The sequence below is a fragment of the Cololabis saira genome, chromosome 3 (genome assembly GCF_033807715.1).
Source record: "Cololabis saira isolate AMF1-May2022 chromosome 3, fColSai1.1, whole genome shotgun sequence".
Taxonomy (NCBI): Eukaryota; Metazoa; Chordata; class Actinopteri; order Beloniformes; family Belonidae; genus Cololabis; species Cololabis saira.
The window spans coordinates 12,227,091-12,247,167 of NC_084589.1; the positions used below are offsets into that span (position 1 = coordinate 12,227,091).

The 20,077-nt window shown below is 43.3% G+C and overlaps 1 protein-coding gene across 1 annotated transcript in view; it reads right to left on the reverse strand.

Moving 5' to 3' along the window:
* The window catches only part of snap91a (synaptosome associated protein 91a), a 74,175-nt gene that overhangs the window by 6,666 nt on the left and 47,432 nt on the right, over positions 1–20,077 (reverse strand). Inside the window, exons 11-22 of the mRNA XM_061716179.1 lie at positions 19,274–19,286; positions 18,848–19,059; positions 17,623–17,717; positions 16,766–16,780; positions 16,369–16,551; positions 14,355–14,432; positions 11,709–11,975; positions 8,604–8,687; positions 8,246–8,314; positions 7,790–7,912; positions 2,374–2,445; positions 195–434 (exon numbers count right to left, since the gene is read on the reverse strand). Of these exons, the coding sequence (XP_061572163.1) occupies positions 195–434; positions 2,374–2,445; positions 7,790–7,912; positions 8,246–8,314; positions 8,604–8,687; positions 11,709–11,975; positions 14,355–14,432; positions 16,369–16,551; positions 16,766–16,780; positions 17,623–17,717; positions 18,848–19,059; positions 19,274–19,286 (1,451 nt within the window). The remainder of the gene's footprint in view (positions 1–194; positions 435–2,373; positions 2,446–7,789; positions 7,913–8,245; positions 8,315–8,603; positions 8,688–11,708; positions 11,976–14,354; positions 14,433–16,368; positions 16,552–16,765; positions 16,781–17,622; positions 17,718–18,847; positions 19,060–19,273; positions 19,287–20,077) is intronic.

Genomic DNA, 20,077 nt, shown 5'->3' on the forward strand with positions numbered 1-20,077 from the left:
AGGAAGCCGGTGACAGCAGCGCATGTCGGTGCCTCGGTCATGCAGAAGTCAGCAGGAAAAGGTAGCTCCGTTTTAAAAAAGCAGACCAAATAAAACCAGAAGACCAGTTAATCTGTAATCAAGATAGTTCCTCACTTCTGCTTATCATAAGGCGTGACAGTGAGTGGAATAAGTGATGACAATAAAGCACTTACTTGAGGCGCTGAAGCCACCAGAGGGAGCCGGCGTGGCGGAAGCAGGCTCCGCTGCAGCAGGAATCAGCGGCGCTGCTGCAGCTGCAGCCAGCACCGGCGGGGTCGGGGAGGAAAGTGAACCCAGAGCATCAAAACCCGACTCCAGTAGGTCGTTCTGCACCGGGGCGGAGGCTGGAGCTGGAGCCAGGGCTGGGGCCAGAGCCGGGGCCGCGGTGGGAGCAAGAGTGGGGGACATCAGTCCTGCAGGACAGAGACAGGAGGGAAACTGTAGGATCACGTGTGACGGTGAAACACAGTCAATATCACCGCTGGTGACATGAAGGCAAATCAGAGACTCCAAAAGAATACAATATCTTAAAATATCTGTTGATTTTTTTAAGCCGGGGGGCAAAGACACTGAATATGTGCACTGATTTTATTCTCATTTATGCATAAACAGCCCGTGTCACCTTACAAGGCCAACTGCAACCTGATGTGGATAAACGTAAATATTCTCTAAACTGTTCTCAAAGAGAATATAACAAACTATGTAAACTGATCCCATTGCCTCTGATTCACTTGATTAAAAATGTTATGATGTATTTGAGAAGAGATGGCAAAAGTGGACATTTTATCTAGAGAAAGCATAAGGATGCAGACCTTTTTTTCTCCTTTCTCTTTTCTTTTTTTGGATATATTATTAATGTGCTAACCCACAAGTTTATGTTCATGTTTCTCTACTTTTTATTTTTGTTTGTTTGTTTGTTTGTTGCACAGTGAATATACAGATAATCTTTGTAATTTGGTAAAAATGTGCAGTTGTAATAACCTGAAAATCCAATAAAGACAAAGTGACAAAAAAGTATGATGTACAATAATTTATCACCAGTAGGCTACTACCAAATTTATTGATAGGATAATGTCATCGGATTGATAAAAAAATGCAATAATAAATGTATTAGTAGTTAGTTGTCTGAAATCGATTGATTCATAATTATGGCAGAAGGGTCATTTGGTCTGGGAAAACATATTACTTCGAATACAGTAAATAAAGCATACTCAAAATATATAAAATGGCATATTTTACCTAAAGTTAAAGAAACACACTTTAAAGTTATAAACAAAATGTATCCTGTGGCGGGACTTCTAAAAAAGAGATTTGGTTTTGAGGTGGATCAGTGATCTTTTTGTACTGATGAAAATGAAACCCTAGAACATCTGTCTTTATGCCCCATCACACAATGTTTTTGGTGTGACGTAAAAAAATTTGACTTTTTAAATTAATGATGTACCACAATTTGAACTTTATCATATAATTTTGTATATGGATCACCCAGCTTTGTGTGCATCAGACATTATTAACATTATTATTCTGTTGAGTAAATATCATATCCATTGTGCTAAATGGCGGAACTCTATAAGCCTTCCTTCCCTGGTTTTATTAATGATTTCAAATTATTTTTTTCTATCGCTTAAAAAGATAAAAAGCAATTATGCCAAGAAAATAAGGCAGGATATTGCCTGTCTTCTGCTTTTCTAAATTATAAATTATTTTATTTTATTGTTTTGCTGCTCTTATTTATGGTAAATGTATCTTTTTCTTTTTATTCATAAATCCCCTAATGCTATGTTGCACCTTTGTACCATACTTAATTTTCATTAGTATTATTATTATTATTATTGTTATCCTCTTTTTAATTTTTTATTATTATTATTCAATAAAAAAAATAAAAAAAATATCCAATGTGGATTTCTGAGAGCGATGCACCACCTGCATTATCCAAACTTTCACCCCAGAAAAACTTTTGCATGAAAAATACTGAAAAATAAACATTCTTGTGGTTCCTTAATTCCCGTGTTACACTTTTAATCAAATTAATCAACAGATCATCAATAAATAAAATGAGAAACACGGCTAAAGGATCCACAGAAGGTCATGTTGGGAGCATATTTCCTAATGAGACTTGAAACACTCTGTTATTTCAATCACACTTGCAAAGATGATGGATGAGTAGGTACTTTATTAATCCCGCAGGAAATTCCATCACACAGAAATTCAATACTTTGTGCATAAATTCTTCATCAATGTGAAACCTGAAAGGTTTTTTAGGGTATATACTGTACATACATAGTCCACCTAGTCGCTCATACTTGACCATCATTTACATAAAACTCTTGAATATAACCCTGAAAGTCCCACCTCCCAGCAGGTCGTCTGCCGGCCCGGCAGGAGCAGAGCTCTGCATCTCCTCCACGGGACCACCGAAGGAGTCTGCAGGGACATCCCGTTATCCACGAGGCAGCATGAAGGGCAGAAAGGGGTGAGAGTCAGGCCTGGACCACTAAGAGACACGGTGGGGGTGGGAGAAAAGATTATCTTTACAAAACAAAAACTACAACAACAGTTGTTGGCGGGTAGATAAAGTGAAGAGCAGAAACTCTGACTTACACAACTGCTTTAAGTTCAGACGGTCATGTAATGACAAGCCTTTTAACACAAGTGAAAATGAATGAATTGACTTCAAAATAAGCACTTGATCCTGCAGGAAAACACACAGGGCCTGATTTACTAAAGGTTTGCGTGTGTAAAAACGTGTGCAAACTTGACATCACCCGCAAACCAAAGTGCCAGCTGATCTACTAACAGCGTGCAAAGACGACTGCGCCTCTCAAATGAGCAAAATAGCACACGCTATTCATTTAGTACTTTTGCCCTGATGAATAATCAATATGGGGCGTACCCGCCAGAAATCGCTAAATACTGGGAGGGGAAAATGCAAATATGTCCATTTACCACGCGCAATGAGATTTACCAAGCCTGAAAGTTTTTGCGGGGATTGTGATTGCGTCTGTATTTAATACGTTCGAAAGGAAGGTGCTAATCTGCCCAGCATTACGCAGGGATGCTTGTTGGTGCCTGATTTGAGGACTGGGGTGGGGGTGGCTCAACTTGTGGTGAGGATTCTCCACATGCAAAAGGAGAAATATTTTATTTGAATGTTAAAACGAGTATTATTCAGCAAAAGGTTGCCACAGGAAGCACATTCATTTTTTTATTTGCGATAATAAATAAATCACGTGTCACGTGAGAAAAAAGTGTTTCTTATTGTGCGCCTGTTCTGCAGTTGGCTCTAGCGTGTCATACCGCGGCAGGTGTTGTGCCGTATTCAGCACCCCTGCCGTGAAAAGCACCCCCTCGTCGACATATATTACCCACAGATCTCTTATTCACAAGTAAATGTCAAAAAGGACTAAATGCTCATGTTTAATTTACTACAAATGACAACGTACACACAATGACAAAAATAATATTCTCATTCCGTGTCACGTTCTGTTTAGCGTCCAGTTTTGTGTTAATGATTCATGTTTAAATGCGCTCATGGATTCCACAATAGTCATACTTTTCCACAATCACAGTCACAGATAACAAAAATCAGGTAAATGGTTATTGATGTCATTAATTAATAGCCTGCTTACCGTGTTGTCTTCCATAATATTTGTAAATATATATAATATAAACTCATAAGTATGTGTTTGTGTGAGTGTGTATATATAAATATATTGAAGTGTCAGTGTGTTGTTTTTTTTCTTGGTCTACTTATCATTGAATATACGAGGGGGTGCTTTTCACGGCAGGGGTGCTGAATACGGCACAACAATTTGCCTCTTCCACTAATATCTCTATAACTCCAACTCGTCAAATTTCATTTTGGGCTCGCAAACCGTAAGACGCAACACCTCATTTAAATACTGCTGTTTGCACCTGTTATCAATTGCGCACGCAATCTTAGTTGATCACCCGCAAAACACACAACAACAGCACGCGCAAACTTTTTCAGTGCACACGCAATTTAGTACTCTTTATTTAGGATCTTAGTAAATTGGGCCCACAGTGTATTAACATACCTGCTGTTCTCCTTCAGTTAGGCTTCAGTCTGTTTGTCAAATAAAATGCATATAAGGAACCATCTACGTGACGATCCACAAACAGTCACATTTGATTCCTCTTTCTATTCAGGACCGGCTCCCTCGGGCCTGATGTGGCTGATCAACGCCCGGCATAACCCATCACAAGTTGAAAGAGTCATCTGAAAGTTGTGAGGCCACTGCTCCTCTGGGAAATCACGGACAATGACCTTCCAGAAATCCATCAGACACAGCCGGCTCCATGACTAAGAGGCTCGCCTTGTGAAAATTAATTCAAAACCTCTACATCTGTTTATTTATTTATTTTTTAATAATGATGGGTAGAGTGGTTGCGGTTATGGAAATCCATGTTGGGTAAATTAAAGTGATTTTAGACATCCATAGCCATCTATTCCTGAAGGGACAGGCGGGGAGTAAACAACATCACACAGCACGACTGAAGCTGCTGCAGTTTACAGGGTTCTTAGCTGATCACCGGGCTGTTCAGATTACAAGACTTGTTGAGTTTTAAAGCTATTTCCCTGAGCATGAGGCTCCTTTTAAGAAATGAGACTCTCTAGCGCCACCCTTCACCACGACGGCCGTTGGGGGTACTGCAGCCAACAGTGAAGCCGGCACGGGAGAACGGGGAGAACGCACATGCAGCGTCATGTGACGTCACATCCGCAGGACAGCGCGGGAAATTCCGGCCCGGAATTGCAGCACATTTTGCAGCACACAGCCTGTTCAAGGCAACGGAGAGATACGCTAGAGGGCTCATTCTTTTTGGTTTGGAACGCTTCATCTGACATTATTACTAGAAAACTTAAAACGTATACAAATTTTTTTCATAAATCCTGCCTCAATCCTGCCTCATGCTCCTTTAAGTTATACGACTAACTGGATAGGTAGCCTAGTGATCAGCCTAGTGATCCGATCCACTATCAGGATCTGATAGTGACTCGTGTCCCTGGTTGCTCACTTGAATCATATCTAACCAACAAAACACACAACATATCCACACACAAAACACATTTGATTACTTGAAAATGGACTGATAGAGTAAGAAAACATTGTAGGTTCTCAGTCATTAAGTTAAGTGGTTTTCTTTAGAACATGGATGGAAAAGAAAAGAGAAAGAACAAATTGATTGGCACTGAGTTGTTTAGTTTGATAACAACCACAACCTAGATGTTGTTCCTTGACTGACCACGTGGGGCCGGCAGTGCTGAGGAGAGAACAATCAGTCTTATTGTAATTTAACCTATTATGAAAAACAGGTTTTTTCTTGCTTTAACATATATAAAGTGGTCTCCCCTCAGCCTGCCAACTCAGAGAAGGAGGAAAGCAACCAGATTCTGCAGTGTCTGTACAGCCGCCTGGATGAGCCGTCCAGTCTGATGTGGATCTACGAGCCGTTCAGATTCTGCTCCCGTCGTTACGTAACGATGGGCGCAATTTACATAGGTTGGCCTCCGATGCGTGAAAGCACGCCCACAACTAACTCCACCGGCCGGAGCTTCCGCCATTTTTCCGTAGCGGTGTATCGCGTTATTCAGGCAGCCAATCAGCACAGAGCCTCATTATCATAGCCCCGCCCACTCAGAATCCTTCATAGAGAATGAGGTTAGAGAATGGGATGATAAAGACATGGCTCAGAGGCTGAATTTCTAATTTATTTAGCAAAAACAATCAAAAGCTTGTTTTTAAGACATTCAAGGCCCGTTTAAAATAGGTACTGTATTAGATGCCATAATAGGTCCCCTCCCCTTTAAGGTGGCTTGTTGTGCCTTTAGCTGCACTAAGAGACTGTGTCACTGGTCTATGGTTGACCTGGAGCTGGGGTGTCCAGTTGCAGTCATCGATGGCCACTGACCTACATGTTTAACATGTTTCCCTGCTTCAACACACCCTGATAAGGATGATGCATAAATGTGAATCAGGTTTTCTGGAGGAGGGAAATGTCTAAAACATGCAGGACAGCAACAGTGCATGACTGGAATTGGACCCCTGATCAAGTGGGTTCCTGAAGCTGCTATTTCCATTCCCCTTTTAACACTGCAGGCCAGGGCTAACCGGAGGGCGGTAGCTGGCCTGCTGCCAGCTCACCGTCTTCTACCTCTCGCAGCAGCTGGGTTCTCCAGTCACGCGACTTTCCCCTCGGTTCATTTCTGGACCCTTCCCCATTGACTAACCAGACCACTAACCAACAACGTCTGAAATGAGAGATGGGACAGCTCAAACAGGAAGTAGCTGGGACCCACAGTCACTCAGCCCATGACCGGTGTCAGCACGGACGTAACCGCGTGAGCGGAGGCTGGTCCCAGCAGAGATCCTCATTTCTGCACGTGAAAGAAGAGGCTTCAAGAGCACCCATCTTTAAACCTAGGGGTACCTGCCCATGGGACTTGTCCAGTTCCTCTTTCACCGTCTGTAATTAACACCGCAGGTTGCAGAGATGTTCTGGGTTGAAGGTGAGTAAAAGAACCTTTAATAATGAGAAAGTAGCTCCCTGCTGTACGGTGTGTATCTTTTGTGTGCCCCTCCTGTTCACTTTGCTGATTTCTGCTTCAGGATTCCCTCCTCACACTGACCTCAGCCAGCCTCTCTCTCTCATCACCTGTAGCCCTTAGGGCTTCAGATGCTTACTTAATATGTGCCGGCCATCTGCAATGACTTTGCAATGCTGCAGCACAATTCTTTGACTTTGAGTTGCTCCTTTATTTAAAAATCTACAGAACCTTACTATTTATGACATCAACAGTTACCAAATATGCATTTTTCTTTACAAAATATTTTCCTCAGAAGGAAATGTTCCTGAGCACTTTAGGTCATACTTTGCCACAAACTCACAAACATTTCATTCCTACTCAACACGGCAGGCCCTCGCCCTATATCCGCCGAAATCTCTGGAATCTAGAAGACCATTTTTGTTTAGATTTAGAGGTGTCAAAGTCTGGAATAGTTGGTACCATATTGCAAACAATTGTAGGTCCCTATCCATGTTCAAAAGTCGCTCAAGAGAGCATTTAATTCAACAATGTAGTCAAGAAAGCTCTTGCTTTTCCCACTGTTAATGTTCTTTTGCACTTCATATTCTGTGTTGCCATTTGTTCAGCATAATACTCATATTTTCATGATCATGTCTACAGTAATTTTTTTTTATTTTCTTTTTTTCCTTTTATTTTCATTCATGTTCTACATGCATTTTTTATGATATATTATTTATTTTTATTTTTATGATTTTGTATCCTCATAACTATTTTGTTAATTGTTATTAGGTGGGGGCTCCTCATAAGCCTACTGGCTTGCTCGCTCCTTCCTGCACAGTTTCTTTTAACTGCACTTATTTGTGTAATTTTATTTCTTTATGTTATGTGCTAAATAAACTAAACTAAACTAAACATATAAGGACCCAATGCTGAATCACGAATCCAACGTCCTGTCAGTTTGTCAGCAACGCTTAAGTGAGCTCTGGTGAAACCAGATTATCCAGATGATAATTGAGGATTGGTTATAGATAGCTGCATGTGAGCAGGGTAGATTGGGTCCATTTCAGTAAATTAAAACATGCAGGCTTGCAAATATGTTGTTAGAGTGCTGCATAAACACAACTTCAGAACGTAAGAGCTGACTCAATAGGTTTTAAAGGTGTTCCCCCTGCACAATGGGCCTGATGGATACCTAGAACAGTAAGCAATATACAGTACCCAACAGGTCAATGACTGGCTCTTGCTCCGCCTTCGGTGGAGACGAGATTTCTGGGGCAGGAACCGGAGCAGCAGCAGGAGCGGGAGTGGGAGCAGGATCAGGAGCAGGAGATGAAAACGTATCTGGACAGCAGAGACAAACATAGAAATAAATAAATCTGACTTACTTCATCATCATCAGTCAGCAACTTCCAAAATGAGAACTCTCTCTCAGTGTTATTTTTTCTGCTTTTTGAAGCACACATGCACAGAGCAAGCAGGAGAAGGAAGCAAGCACCCCTGCATCAGGACTTTGTATCCACATCCTTGAAGCGTGCACCATATGGTCTGTGTACGCAGACACCAGTATGCATAAAAAACACCCCAAAAGACTTGTCTGGCTGCACTCTTCATAAAGGAAGGAAGGGAAACAGTGATGCAGTTACGATGCAGTTACGATGCAGCAGCTCAACTCACCTGTCACGATGTCTCCACCCGGAGCCGGCTCGGGCAAAGGAGAGGGCCCGCGTGAAACAGCAGGAAGGTCTTATTTACCAACGCAAGAAAAGAGGCAGAGCACAAGAAAGAGGAAAACCATAGAGGTTGGGAAGCAAAGAAAAGCATTAGCGTGGCAGGTATAAAATAAAAGCATAGAAAGAAAGCAGCCACAACACGGTACAGTACTTGACGAGTGGGTTGCATGCACAGTTTTCATACCACTATGGGGGACAAACCAAGACGTGGGTGAAAAAAACTGTAGACAGAGGAGTGGACACATGGAAACCAGAGGATGAAGAGGTTCCACACACACACAAATGGATATCAGCTCCTGTACCTGCACCAAAAAGGTCTACGCTAGGAGTGGTAGCAGCTTTGGGTTCTGTGGTAGGGCTTTGCTCAGGCATAGAATCAAACATATCTACGAACAGGGACACACAATCACATGTACATTCAGATTTCAAGTCCAGTGCATCCAGATGAGTTAAGAAGAGATATGAGGGATAGATAGCAGAGAGAGCAGATCATTTTATTAATAAATGGGTACGTAGCTGTGTATTTATTCAGTGCAATGCAAAAGGAGTGACAAGTTAAAAGGGAATAGTGCTCAATTTCAGCATGAGGACATATTTTCATAGTTCTGATGAGAAACCTCCACTTTTTTTTGCTTTCAAATCCCATTGAATTCCCAAATTTATTGAGCTGAGCATTCGCGCAGGATTAAATGATGTCATCTCCCCTGTGAATGCTGAAGCATGATGGGCAATTTGTGGTGCACATTTGACATATTACTGTACGTTATAGCACATATGGGAAGGCTTCATTAGTGGGATGTAGGAGCCCGGTAGGATCCACTGGCCTTTGGCCGTGACTAAATCATCACTCGCAGTTTTGAGAGAGATCTGACAACTGTTTTTAAACAGTTTTGTAGCGATATTACAGAAAAACAACACGTAGAACCAGAACAACGACGCAGAAGGGCCGAGACGGCCGACGTGTCCGTTTGGTGTGTTTGTCTGTACACAGCGATGGTGAGGATGAGACTTTGAGAGGGCTGAACCTCTCCTGTCTCCTAAAATATTAGCAGTGAGTCAGCACCGACCCCACCCAGCAGTATTTAATGCCACACTGAAATATCTCTCCAAAGGCAACGACTCGTTTCAACCTGGTGAAAGTCTGATGGTGGGGTGGCCCAGGAGGCTCCAAGGCCCATAAAATTACCCCTGACGTCCACTTAAAGAAACACACTACAAATTACTGCAGGTCCCCATGTTACTTTAATCCAGTGTGAAAAGGGAATAAGACTCTTCTGCTCTTCAGCAACTACAGTAAGTAAAGCTTTACTGCAGGTCAGTGGCGTAACTAAACATTAGCATGTTGATATTTGACTGGCTAATTTGAGATTAGTATGTTAGTATGCACAGAGCCGCCTGGGAGATTTGCGAGGCCCTGTGCGAAATTTTTTGGGTTTTTCGGGTCGGATCGGGTGTCTATATGCTCAATTTTAACTCTCCAATTAGCAAACTACTGGATACCTTCCCCTGCCTCATCATCATCTCTTGCCTCGACCCGGGGCCCCACGGCTGCTTGAGATCCGGTCGGATCGGTGATTTTTGTAACAAATTTATCAAACGAGCCTTTCAGAGAGGCATTAAACTCTTCCATTTTCTTTAGTTTTTTTTTTCTTTTTTCATTCCCTGATGGAAATTTCCTGAATCTGTCTCGTTCTCTCGACATTGTGTGACAGTTTATTCCAACTCCACCGTCTGGATCAGAGCAGCTTGTGTCTGTGCTTGGTCTGATCAGTTGTATTGAACAACAGACACGCGCATCTTTGCACATATATTTATTGATATGCACAGACTAGTACACATTTCGGTCTGTAATGGAACGAACGGCAAAAAAAAACGGCACATAGCGCGAGGCCCCTTGGGGCGCGAGGCCCTGTGCGGTCGCACGGTTCGCACACCCCTTGCGGCTGGCCCTGAGTATGCAACAACCAAATACTTAAAGGAGCATGAGGCTCCTTTTAAGAAATGAGACTCTCTAGCGCCACCCTTCACCACGACGGCCGTCGGGGGTACTGCAGCCAACAGTGAAGCCGGCACGGGAGAACGGGGAGAACGCACATGCAGCGTCATGTGACGTCACATCCGCCGCCCAGCGCGGGAAATTCGGGTCCAGAATTGCAGCACATTTTGCAGCACACAGCCTGTTCAAGGCAACGGAGAGATAAACTAGAGGGCTCATTCTTTTTGGTTTGGAACGCTTCATCTGACATTATTACTAGAAAACTTAAAACGTATACGAATCTTTTTCATGAATCCTGCCTCAATCCTGCCTCAAGCTCCTTTAAAGTCAAGAAAAAGTCTCCTTATTTTTGCAGGTATTGTCATGATTAAAAAAAACACTGGATAACATAAGATACAGTTGGTTTCATGTTGCTTCATGAAAAATCAAAAAAAGGGTTAATTAAATGTAATTCTACTCGTGCGAGAGTCCGCTAATGTGACGGAGCCACTGCTGCTGTTGAATACGGCCCTGCAGACCTGAGGGTTTCTGCAGAGATCTCAGGGATATGTGGTCTTGGATATAAAATAACTATCAGCACAAACGTGTTTGTAACAGCATCAACGATATATCAAGACATTTCATGCACTTGTGACAAATGTTTAAAAATAATTTTGGAACTAATTTAAATGCCATGAAATTACCCACATTTTTCAAAATCTGTCACACAATCTATCAAAAAGGTTAGTGGTGTTTGTCCTCTGAGGATTTTCCTCAGTTCACATCAACGTTGTGGAGCAATATTTATAGAAGAGTAAAAATAGTTTAGTCCCTTACCTTCTGTTGAATTTACACTTATCTGTGTGACTTTGTCAGAGGAGGTGAAAGCACTCGGGGAAAACTGTTTCCGTGCATACTGAGATCAAGCACCGTTCCCTTTTAACCTCAGTGCATAGTCGTCAATAACGCATTCTCACTTACATGTATCTAAACACCAGTAACAAGCTGGGGAAGAAGCTGTTTTCTTCCTTTGGCATACAGTTTGTTAGTATTTTGTCCCTAATCAAAACAAGTTGACACACCCCTGTTTATAAAAACAGATAAATTAAGATCAAATTTACGCAGGTTTTGGTCCCCAAATGAAAAACAAGTCCGTCCTTCATTGTGATTTTTGTTTCTATTCAGCTTATTTCACAGAGGCGATCAAACTGCTTGATTAACTCTAACTGCAGGACAGGAATCATGGAAAACAGAAAAAAAAAAAACAGGTCTGAGATGTAGGGGGCTGCTTGAGTTATCATCCGTGTCTTAATCAGCAGCAGCGAGAGCAAACACAGTCATATTCCCTGAGACCTTCATCATCATCATCATCTTCATTGTCATAATGCAGAGCAATGCAGTGAGAGGAGGAATGAGAGTAAGAGGACTTTACCACCAAAGATATCTAGAGTCGGGGCGGCTGCAGACTCTGTGGTGGTGGTGTCGGTGGTGGTGGTGGTGGTGGTGGTGGTAGTAGTGGTGGTGGTGGAAGAGAGGGTGGGGGCGGCAGGGGCGGCGATGGGGGCGATGATGGCCGGCGCCTCGGTGGAGGTGGGAGGGGTGACGGCGGCGGCGGCGGCCCCCGTGTCGGCGGGCCTCATAGCAAACAGGTCCAGCCCCGGAGCAATGTCCGCGCTCCCCTCCGTCGTAGCGAAGGGGTCTTTGGGAGGAGCAGCAGGGGGTGGTGTTGACAGGCCGGGGAGAGTTATGATTAGAGAAGAGGGAGGGGGGGGAGGTTGAGGGTTTGTTAAGACAACAAACACTGTGAGAAGCATTATTGTGAAGCTGACAGGGTTAAAAAGTAAACCAAGCACACAGTCACTCATTAACTTCAGTGCTGCATCCAACACGACACGAGGAGCAACTCTGCAGCAACTCACACTTCTGTGTGTGGTTCCCCGATCAACCACTGGGGGGTGGTTTTAAAACCTGGCTAATCTACATCAGCCCCTATGTTACAATGTCCTAAAACTGAAGTAACAGGGGGCATTTAGGCTGAGGACAAAATCTAGCAGGAAATAATAACCCATCATTGTTGCACAGTTCTCTGTCACTAAACTGCCACTAAAGCTCCTGAACTGTGGTGAAGTTGTTTGTTGTGGAAACATGAGACGTAAAAGTAGCACTCAGTTTTGATATCTTATTGGTCAAATGTACTTTCATTTTTAAGGTTTTTCATACGGCACTATCATGGACGGTATAGGAAGTATGAATGCAGCCATCTAGTCTGGAAAATAAAGTTACTTCTGAAGTTGCCTTTGGGAGTAATGTATCTATTTTGCGTGGATTACCTGTACATATTTAAACACTGGTCCCCTAAAAAGTAATACAGATGTGAAAATGGGCCAAAATAAGTGATAAAGGCTACACAGGGGCTACACAGCGGGTCTGCATTATTCATGCAGTTCTCAGCTGGATCCATCCCTAACCCATAACGGCCAGACATGGTTTAACAAAACCATGGCAACAGCCAACATCCAGTAACGTGTCTATGGTCCTGCAGATACTGTATATTCCCACAACCCAGTGTCCCCACATTTGTGTTCAGTTGACTTCCCACTCAGCAGGGTGCTTCCTCAGAACCTGAAGAAATCCAGAGAGATTGTGCAATTTACACACAATAAATGCTCAGCTATTTATCATTTATTCTTAAATTAACAAGCATGAAATTGAAATAGGAAAAAATATTGCTTTATGCAGCCATCAGAATAAACACTGAGCCAATCAGGATAAAGGGATGTGGGGAAATGTGGGAACACAGGGGCGACCCCTAAAAACCCTGAGGTCAAAGTTTCAATAATCCTGCTGATGAAACCACAACAGTCATCTCCAAACACAGGGGGAGCTAATGAAAACCAGTGGTCACATGGTGTCTTTTAGTGCCTTGAAATACAACCCCCAGGGCCAAGACTCCCAGAGACTTTGGGCCGAAAAACAAACATGCAAATTGGTCCTGAAGTTAGCTTTAAACCAGACACAGTTCTAATTTCAGTTTCTTTTTTATTTTTGTCCATTTTTAATGCTTATGAAATCCCCTGCAATTATGGGACTTTAGCTGATACTTTTTTTTTTATTTCCATTGCTCTTTAATTTAAAATAAATGGTTAAAAATACATTTTGGAACTGCAGCACTTTGAGCTCAACAATGACATTCCCAAACCGACAGGGAGAATATATTGAGGTTTGAGGTCTATATACAATATTAATGGCTGATAATCAAAAATAGTCTATTTCCAGCCCTTTTTCCTCCCCGTCCCTAATCCAAATGTGTATGTATGCGTGACTTAACGGCAAAGAAACATGATGGTTTCATCCATCCTCTACACACAGTCCATGATGTGTCACAAAAAAAAGACAATTTCATGTTTTACTTTGAGTCACCAGTCGTTCGGATTTGTCTCATTACCGGGTTATTGTTTTCTTTGGGGTTTGTAGGGGACAACTTTCACGCTGAAAGAGCGGATCATACTGTATATGTTTCAGGAGGTCAAGCATGGATGCAGCATAAAGTTAATGCCAAAGTTGGTGAGTTAAGCTTGAATATGACACTGTTTCTCATATTTAAGTGGTTAGTCCACGGGGTAAAAGTTATGGTAGCATTCCCTAGACGTTTAGTAATAAATAAATAAATAAGATTACACACGCTGTTGCAGCTGTCTTCCTATGGAAACGACTGTAGGCAAAAGAGAGCGACTCAAATCAAAATTGAAAAAAAGGCACTGCGATGATTAGTGTAATCATCTCAGTCCAGCTGAATGCAAATAGATGGAATTAATTTGTGGAAAGGTTTTTAGGTAAAAGCTGAACTATAGTATTCACTACAGGTGAAATATAGGGAGGAGATTAGTCGAGATGAAGGTGTAGAGGGTCCATGACCGGGGCGTTAGCGGGGTTTGGGATGAGACAGTAAGCTCTGGGGGAACATGTTTGATCTACTGTCTCAAATGAAAGCATAAGCAGCTTTAATACAATAAAAAAACAACTCCCACAGTCTCTCAATCACACCTTCATACACAGAAGAAGCAATTTTGTCACCCACCAGATCCGCCAAAGGCATCAGCAGCGGGGCCCGCGGCCGCGGCAGCAGGACCGTCTCCTGGGGAAGGTGCAAACGCATCTAGGGTATCGCAGACGACAACAGCGGGAACGCAAACACAGAACGTAACATCCAGGCAAACACGCCAACACACGTATGGATGGTCGGAACAGAAGATGAATAAAAGGTGGAATGGACAGGAAAAAAAAAGCAAGAGGTCAGCATCAGGGAAAAAAAGCAGAGAATACAAGAAATATGCAGCCCACTTTAGTGAAGTGTTTGATTTATTCACATCATCAGTCAGGTGAAGTTTAGGGCGGGGGGGCTGCATAATGCTGCATTCAGTGACTGCACCACCTGTGCAGGCTGGTGAAATGATGCGTCACAGGTTACTTGTCACAAGCACTCTGTGACGGGGGAGGGAAAGGCAAGGTCTCTCTTTGACAGTGAAACTCTTTTCAACTCTTTTTAGTAGTCATTGAAAAGATGACACTGGTGTTTCTATCAAAGAGCAAGAATAGCATTAAAAGTAGCCTGGCTACTCATCATCTTGACATATTTATGAAACTGTTAGTGGAAAACAAGGAGGAACATAAGTGATGTTGACAACCAAAAACGGAGCATGTGCATCACAACATGAGACTTTCAGCAGGGTTACTGAGATTCACGCACCACTGTGTTATACAGAGGGAGAATACTTTTACTGGTTCTTACCGTTCAGGATCAATCATTAGTGGAAGTTATATATCTCGTTACTACATTAGAGCGCTATCGCAGCAAAGCAGGATATAAAAATAGTACCAAGCCTCTGACACGCTGAAAAGGGATGAACCACAACTCCAAACAAAACCTCCAACCCAAGAATTATACATATGTGATTTTTGTATTTTTAGACAGAAAACATAGTAAACGATATGTTTTTCTTTTTTTTTAAAGAAAGATGAACAGATCCAGACAGGTGACAGATCAAACCTGAACCCTTTCCCTCTACGAGAGAGGAATCAGTCTGCTGGCCCGGTTTGTTTCAGTGGCGGATTTTGAAGCTACGTACTATTCTGCTATTTTTAGACTGATTTTGACATAATGTAGTCTGCAGATAGATCAAGTGAAATGTTATGCATGTAAAATATACCCAGACGTTGTAGTATTACCTCAAACTACAAACGTATGCATCATCCAGGCTGTGTTTTTCCAGCGATGACGGTGCATAATGATTCTTATTACGAAGATAACACGTTTTGTTGTGTTTTTAAGTTACTAATAGACGTCTGCAGACAGCTCTGGGTCGACCTGTAGGGTCCCAGGATGAGGTTTAGCCATGGCAGACAGCGGTTAACCTCACCCACACCTAAGGCTGCTATCTGGGCTAACCGGGGGAGGAACTAATTCATTTCAGTCGCAACATCAGAAATGATGTATGGACGGATTGATCTTAAAGTATAAGGTGATGTTAGTTAGGATGATGGGTTAGTAAGCAAAGCTAAATGATCTAAATTAGAGTATCTGAGCAGGTCAGAGTACTCCAGGCGTGATCATTCTGCTTATCTGCCCATTTCTGGATTAACCACGCTCAAATTAAGTCATCTCCTGCCAATATGACGCCGCACAGCAGTCGCTCTTCAGAAAACCTGACATCACAACTGTTAATCTGGTCCTCTTTATAAAGTCCATGGCTCCAGCCGTTTGCATGGCAACGTTATGATGGTCTTCCCTTCGATCTGTAACCCATCTGTACCTCAGGATGATGAGAAAAGTCATCTTCATTTAACTTCCTCAACTGTTTCTAACTGTTTTTCCGGTTTCTAATAAGCTTTCATGTTGCTTTGTGGAGTTATTTTAATATAAGGGTCTGACATGAAAAATATCTGGTGATTCTTCACCTCATAAATCCACAGCGTACAATCTTTACACTCAAGGCGACTTTGGTAAATGACGATATTACAATGAGGCTTGTGGCAAAAAGCAAAAGCAGGCGACCGCCATGCTCTTCTACCTCCTAACCTCCACCTACACTGACCTCCGAAAAGGTCCATTTCTGTGGCTGCGGAGGCGGCGGGAGCAGAGATGGGCAGCGAGGTGGGGGCCTGCACGGCTGCAGCGGCGGCGGGCGCGGCGGGCGGGAGGGCAGGAGCGACCGGAGCATCGGGAGACTCTCCGTTCTCTAGGAGCGCCTCAGAGGCTCCGTCAGCAGCAGGGGTTGCTATGATAAGCCAATAATCCAAATGCCACGACCCAGTCACCAACCCCGAGAGGGAGAGAGAAGGAGAGCAGAAGCAACAGAGCAGTGTCAAAGGGAGCGTTGAGAGTTCAGAGTCACGGGGAGAATCTGAGAAAGACCAGCGGGACATTGAAAACGCTAACTCCTGTCGTTGTTTCTCCCCATAAATCTGCAGGAAAGTCACGTCCATACTCACCCTCAGCCAAGAGATCTGCAACCACACAGAAAAACACACTGAGGTCAAAGTCAGAAGATGCTTTCACAGAGATGATATCTGAACTTGAAATCAGCAGGGAGCAGCAACTCAGATCAAACAATTCAATTCAAAAGCAAAGCCTGTAGTGAATGTTACGGACATAATTCACCTGGTTTATTAAGTGTGGTTCTACACACAGTTCATTATTAAATGCAGGCTGTTGTCCTTCATGCAACTATGACTGTTCAGGCATCGTGGTCCCTTTAAATGTGGTCATGACGTTGAGCTCCATGCGGTTTTAACTGCTGGACAGCTCCATTTTGTAAGTTCAGTGTTCTGAGGTTTTCGAATAAACGACACACGCTTTCGTATGGGAAATTGTCTCCTCGATTTTCTACAATTCCCACAAGCCGATGGTTTAGTCTCTCAACGACTCAGCGATCCCATGGAACAGAAGTCTCTTTAACTTCTATTGTTTTTATTAAAACGTGTAAGCAAAATGGCATCTTGTTCCATCAAAAGCTAATCTTATAACATGCTGGGACTCTTCTAACAATGTGCAAGTCATGTTTATTGATAATGTGTTCTCTGCATGCGTCATCAGCTGTGGAGGATGTGGAAACTGACACAGGAAGGTCCTGATCGGGGTCATGAAACTGTCCGAACCGTGCTATAACTTATTCTTTTATATATCTTGTTAAATGTCTAAATAAAAAATCGTGCTAAATGAAAAACAGGAATTAAACTTTGAATGCTGCACGTTAAATGTTATGACTTTGACTTTGGCGGTTACATAAAAACCATGAATGAATTTCTTGAATTAGCATTACTTTGTTGTTTCAGCAATAAGATCTCACCTCCCCATCCAGTGGTGGCTCCGAGTGCTGCTGCGCCCCCGGCTGAAGACGACGACATGGGGTCAAGGTCCAGCAGGAAGCCGTCGTCCAGAGCACTGGAACCAGACAGAGGCGGGTCAGGTCTGCACACACATGCACGTCAGCCTGAAAACGTTGACTCTTAGGGCCTGTCCCAATACTCCCCCTGGCCCTAGTTTTCATCCCTACCCCTAAATTTTGCGCGTTCCCGTGAGGGTAGTGGTGTCCCAATTCCTCTTTCCACCTAGGGGTAGTGATGAAAAGTAGTGTAGTGGCTATGAATCTTTCCCTACGGTTGTAGGGTTTTCCGATCCTCACTAGCTGACCTAGGGACAAAAAAATGTCCCAGAATGCTTTTCTTCGTCATTTGCGGACTGAATCCAAAAAAAAAACCATGGCGGACATTTCTTATTTTTTAGTGAATAAAATCAATATTTTGAGTTAGTTTCTGCATAAAAATGTGTTTTGATTACAGCGAGAAATATATATTTTACTTTCATAATATTCACTCAGTGAATGTACATAATCACTCGTTTTCCCCGTTGTTGCAACCTCGCCGGAATAAAGGCTGATTTATGGTTCCGCGTTACACCAACGCAGACCTACGGCGTAGATTACGCGGCGCCGTACGCCGTACCCTACGCCGTAGGCTCTGCATCGATTTAACACGGACCCATAAATCAGCTCCGGAGCCGGCAGGCAGAAATCCCGACATTTTCGGAGCAAATTTCTTAACAGGCGTAGTTACAACTGTGAGATTTCATCTATTAAACCAACATTTATCTTCCTAAATGATTTATTTCAGCCAGCGGTAATTCTCAACAGAGCTGCAGGTTTCTCCCCCGGGACGACGGCGCAGGGCGATCACGTCTGTACTCTTCTTAACAGTCGTTATTTGGATAAACTGAGCCCAGGTTGGGGATCTTAACGGTTACTTTTACGCCTGAAAAAATATTAAAAAACGTAATAAAGTGGCATATTAACAGAGCTACAGCTGAAATTAAAACAGCTTTTGGCTCTCAGCTTCCTGATTAGGGTAGGGATGAAAACGAGGGGTAGTGGGAGTATTGGGACAGGCCCCTGGGAAGATTTCAAGTCCCCTAAAATCTGTCTCTTCTTTTTTAAGGGTAGTGAAGAAAAGAAGGGCGAGTGAAAGAAAGTAGGGCTAATGAAAGAAAGTAGGGGGTGTATTGGGATTGGGCCTTACTTGCTGGTGGAGGTGATGGTGGTGGTGGGGGGGGCCGGTGCTGTTGGAGTGACAGAGGGCGGAGGGGGTTTGGCAGGCGGCCCGGGACGGGCCGGTGGGCCGCCCGGGGCACCGGGAGCCGCGGGCTTGGCCGGTGCTGCGGGTTTGGCCGGCGCCGCAGGCTTGGCCGGCGCTGCAGCTGCAGCGGGAGCAGCGTTGTTGGCTGTCGCTTCCTGCAGCAGAGAAGAAAAAAAAACAACACCGGGATAAACGGCCACAAAGACGGTTATGTAAGCAGCTTTTAAACACATGGATTCAGGATGAATCACATCTGCAGGATGTTCTCTTCACAATGAAATCATTCATTATATTAGTGTGTCAGCCATCTCCAGATAACGGTATTTAGACTCTAATTACATGAAGTCTACTAGTTTAAACACGGCTTACCTTAGTGGGTGACCTGGAAACAGACAACGATAACACCAGTTAGAGTTCAACAATGGCATGATGAAATTCAATGATTGTGCACTTTGTATTTTCATTCAAATGTCAGAGATTAATGGACCCGTGCTGCACCGCCGAGCATCAGCCCCGACTTCACCACGAGAACCTGAAGTTCAGAGCTGAATATTTTAAAGGGCATGCAGCTAAAGTGCCGTGAACGTCGGGGCTGAATGTACAGGTGGGGCCAACACAAATTAACTATGCACGTTGGTCCAACGACTCCACTTGGGTCACACAAGTACCAGATGGTGTCACTTCTACAGGAGATTGATATATTTCCTTTAGGCAAAGTATTTCAGGTTGCAGGGCTCGGCCCAATGCAGTTGTATGGCTCTGCAGCTTCATCAAGAGACTACACGCGCCGTCACATGTGCAACAGCGAATGTGGGAGCTCACGCTGCACCCGCGCTCGGCCTTGAGGAGAGGAGAAGAACGACGAGCTATTAACACGTGTGACACACAGAGGAGTGTGTGACCGGGGCCAGAAATCAAATAAATCGAATGCCAGTTAAGGAAAAAAATGTCTTTAGTATGAATAGATGTCAGTTTGAAGGTCGTCACACAGCTGAGGTCTGCAACATGGTGTCATCCCTTTAAAAGCTGAAAATGACTCTTAATGTTCCCGGCCTCCAGTGGTTAAAGTGCGTCATGGTTTAGGATTCTTTTATGTCTCAGGGTGTCCTGGTTTTGTAATATTGTTCCTATTTTATTTTGAAAATCTATTTGAGTTCCTTCTCCCATTGAGCC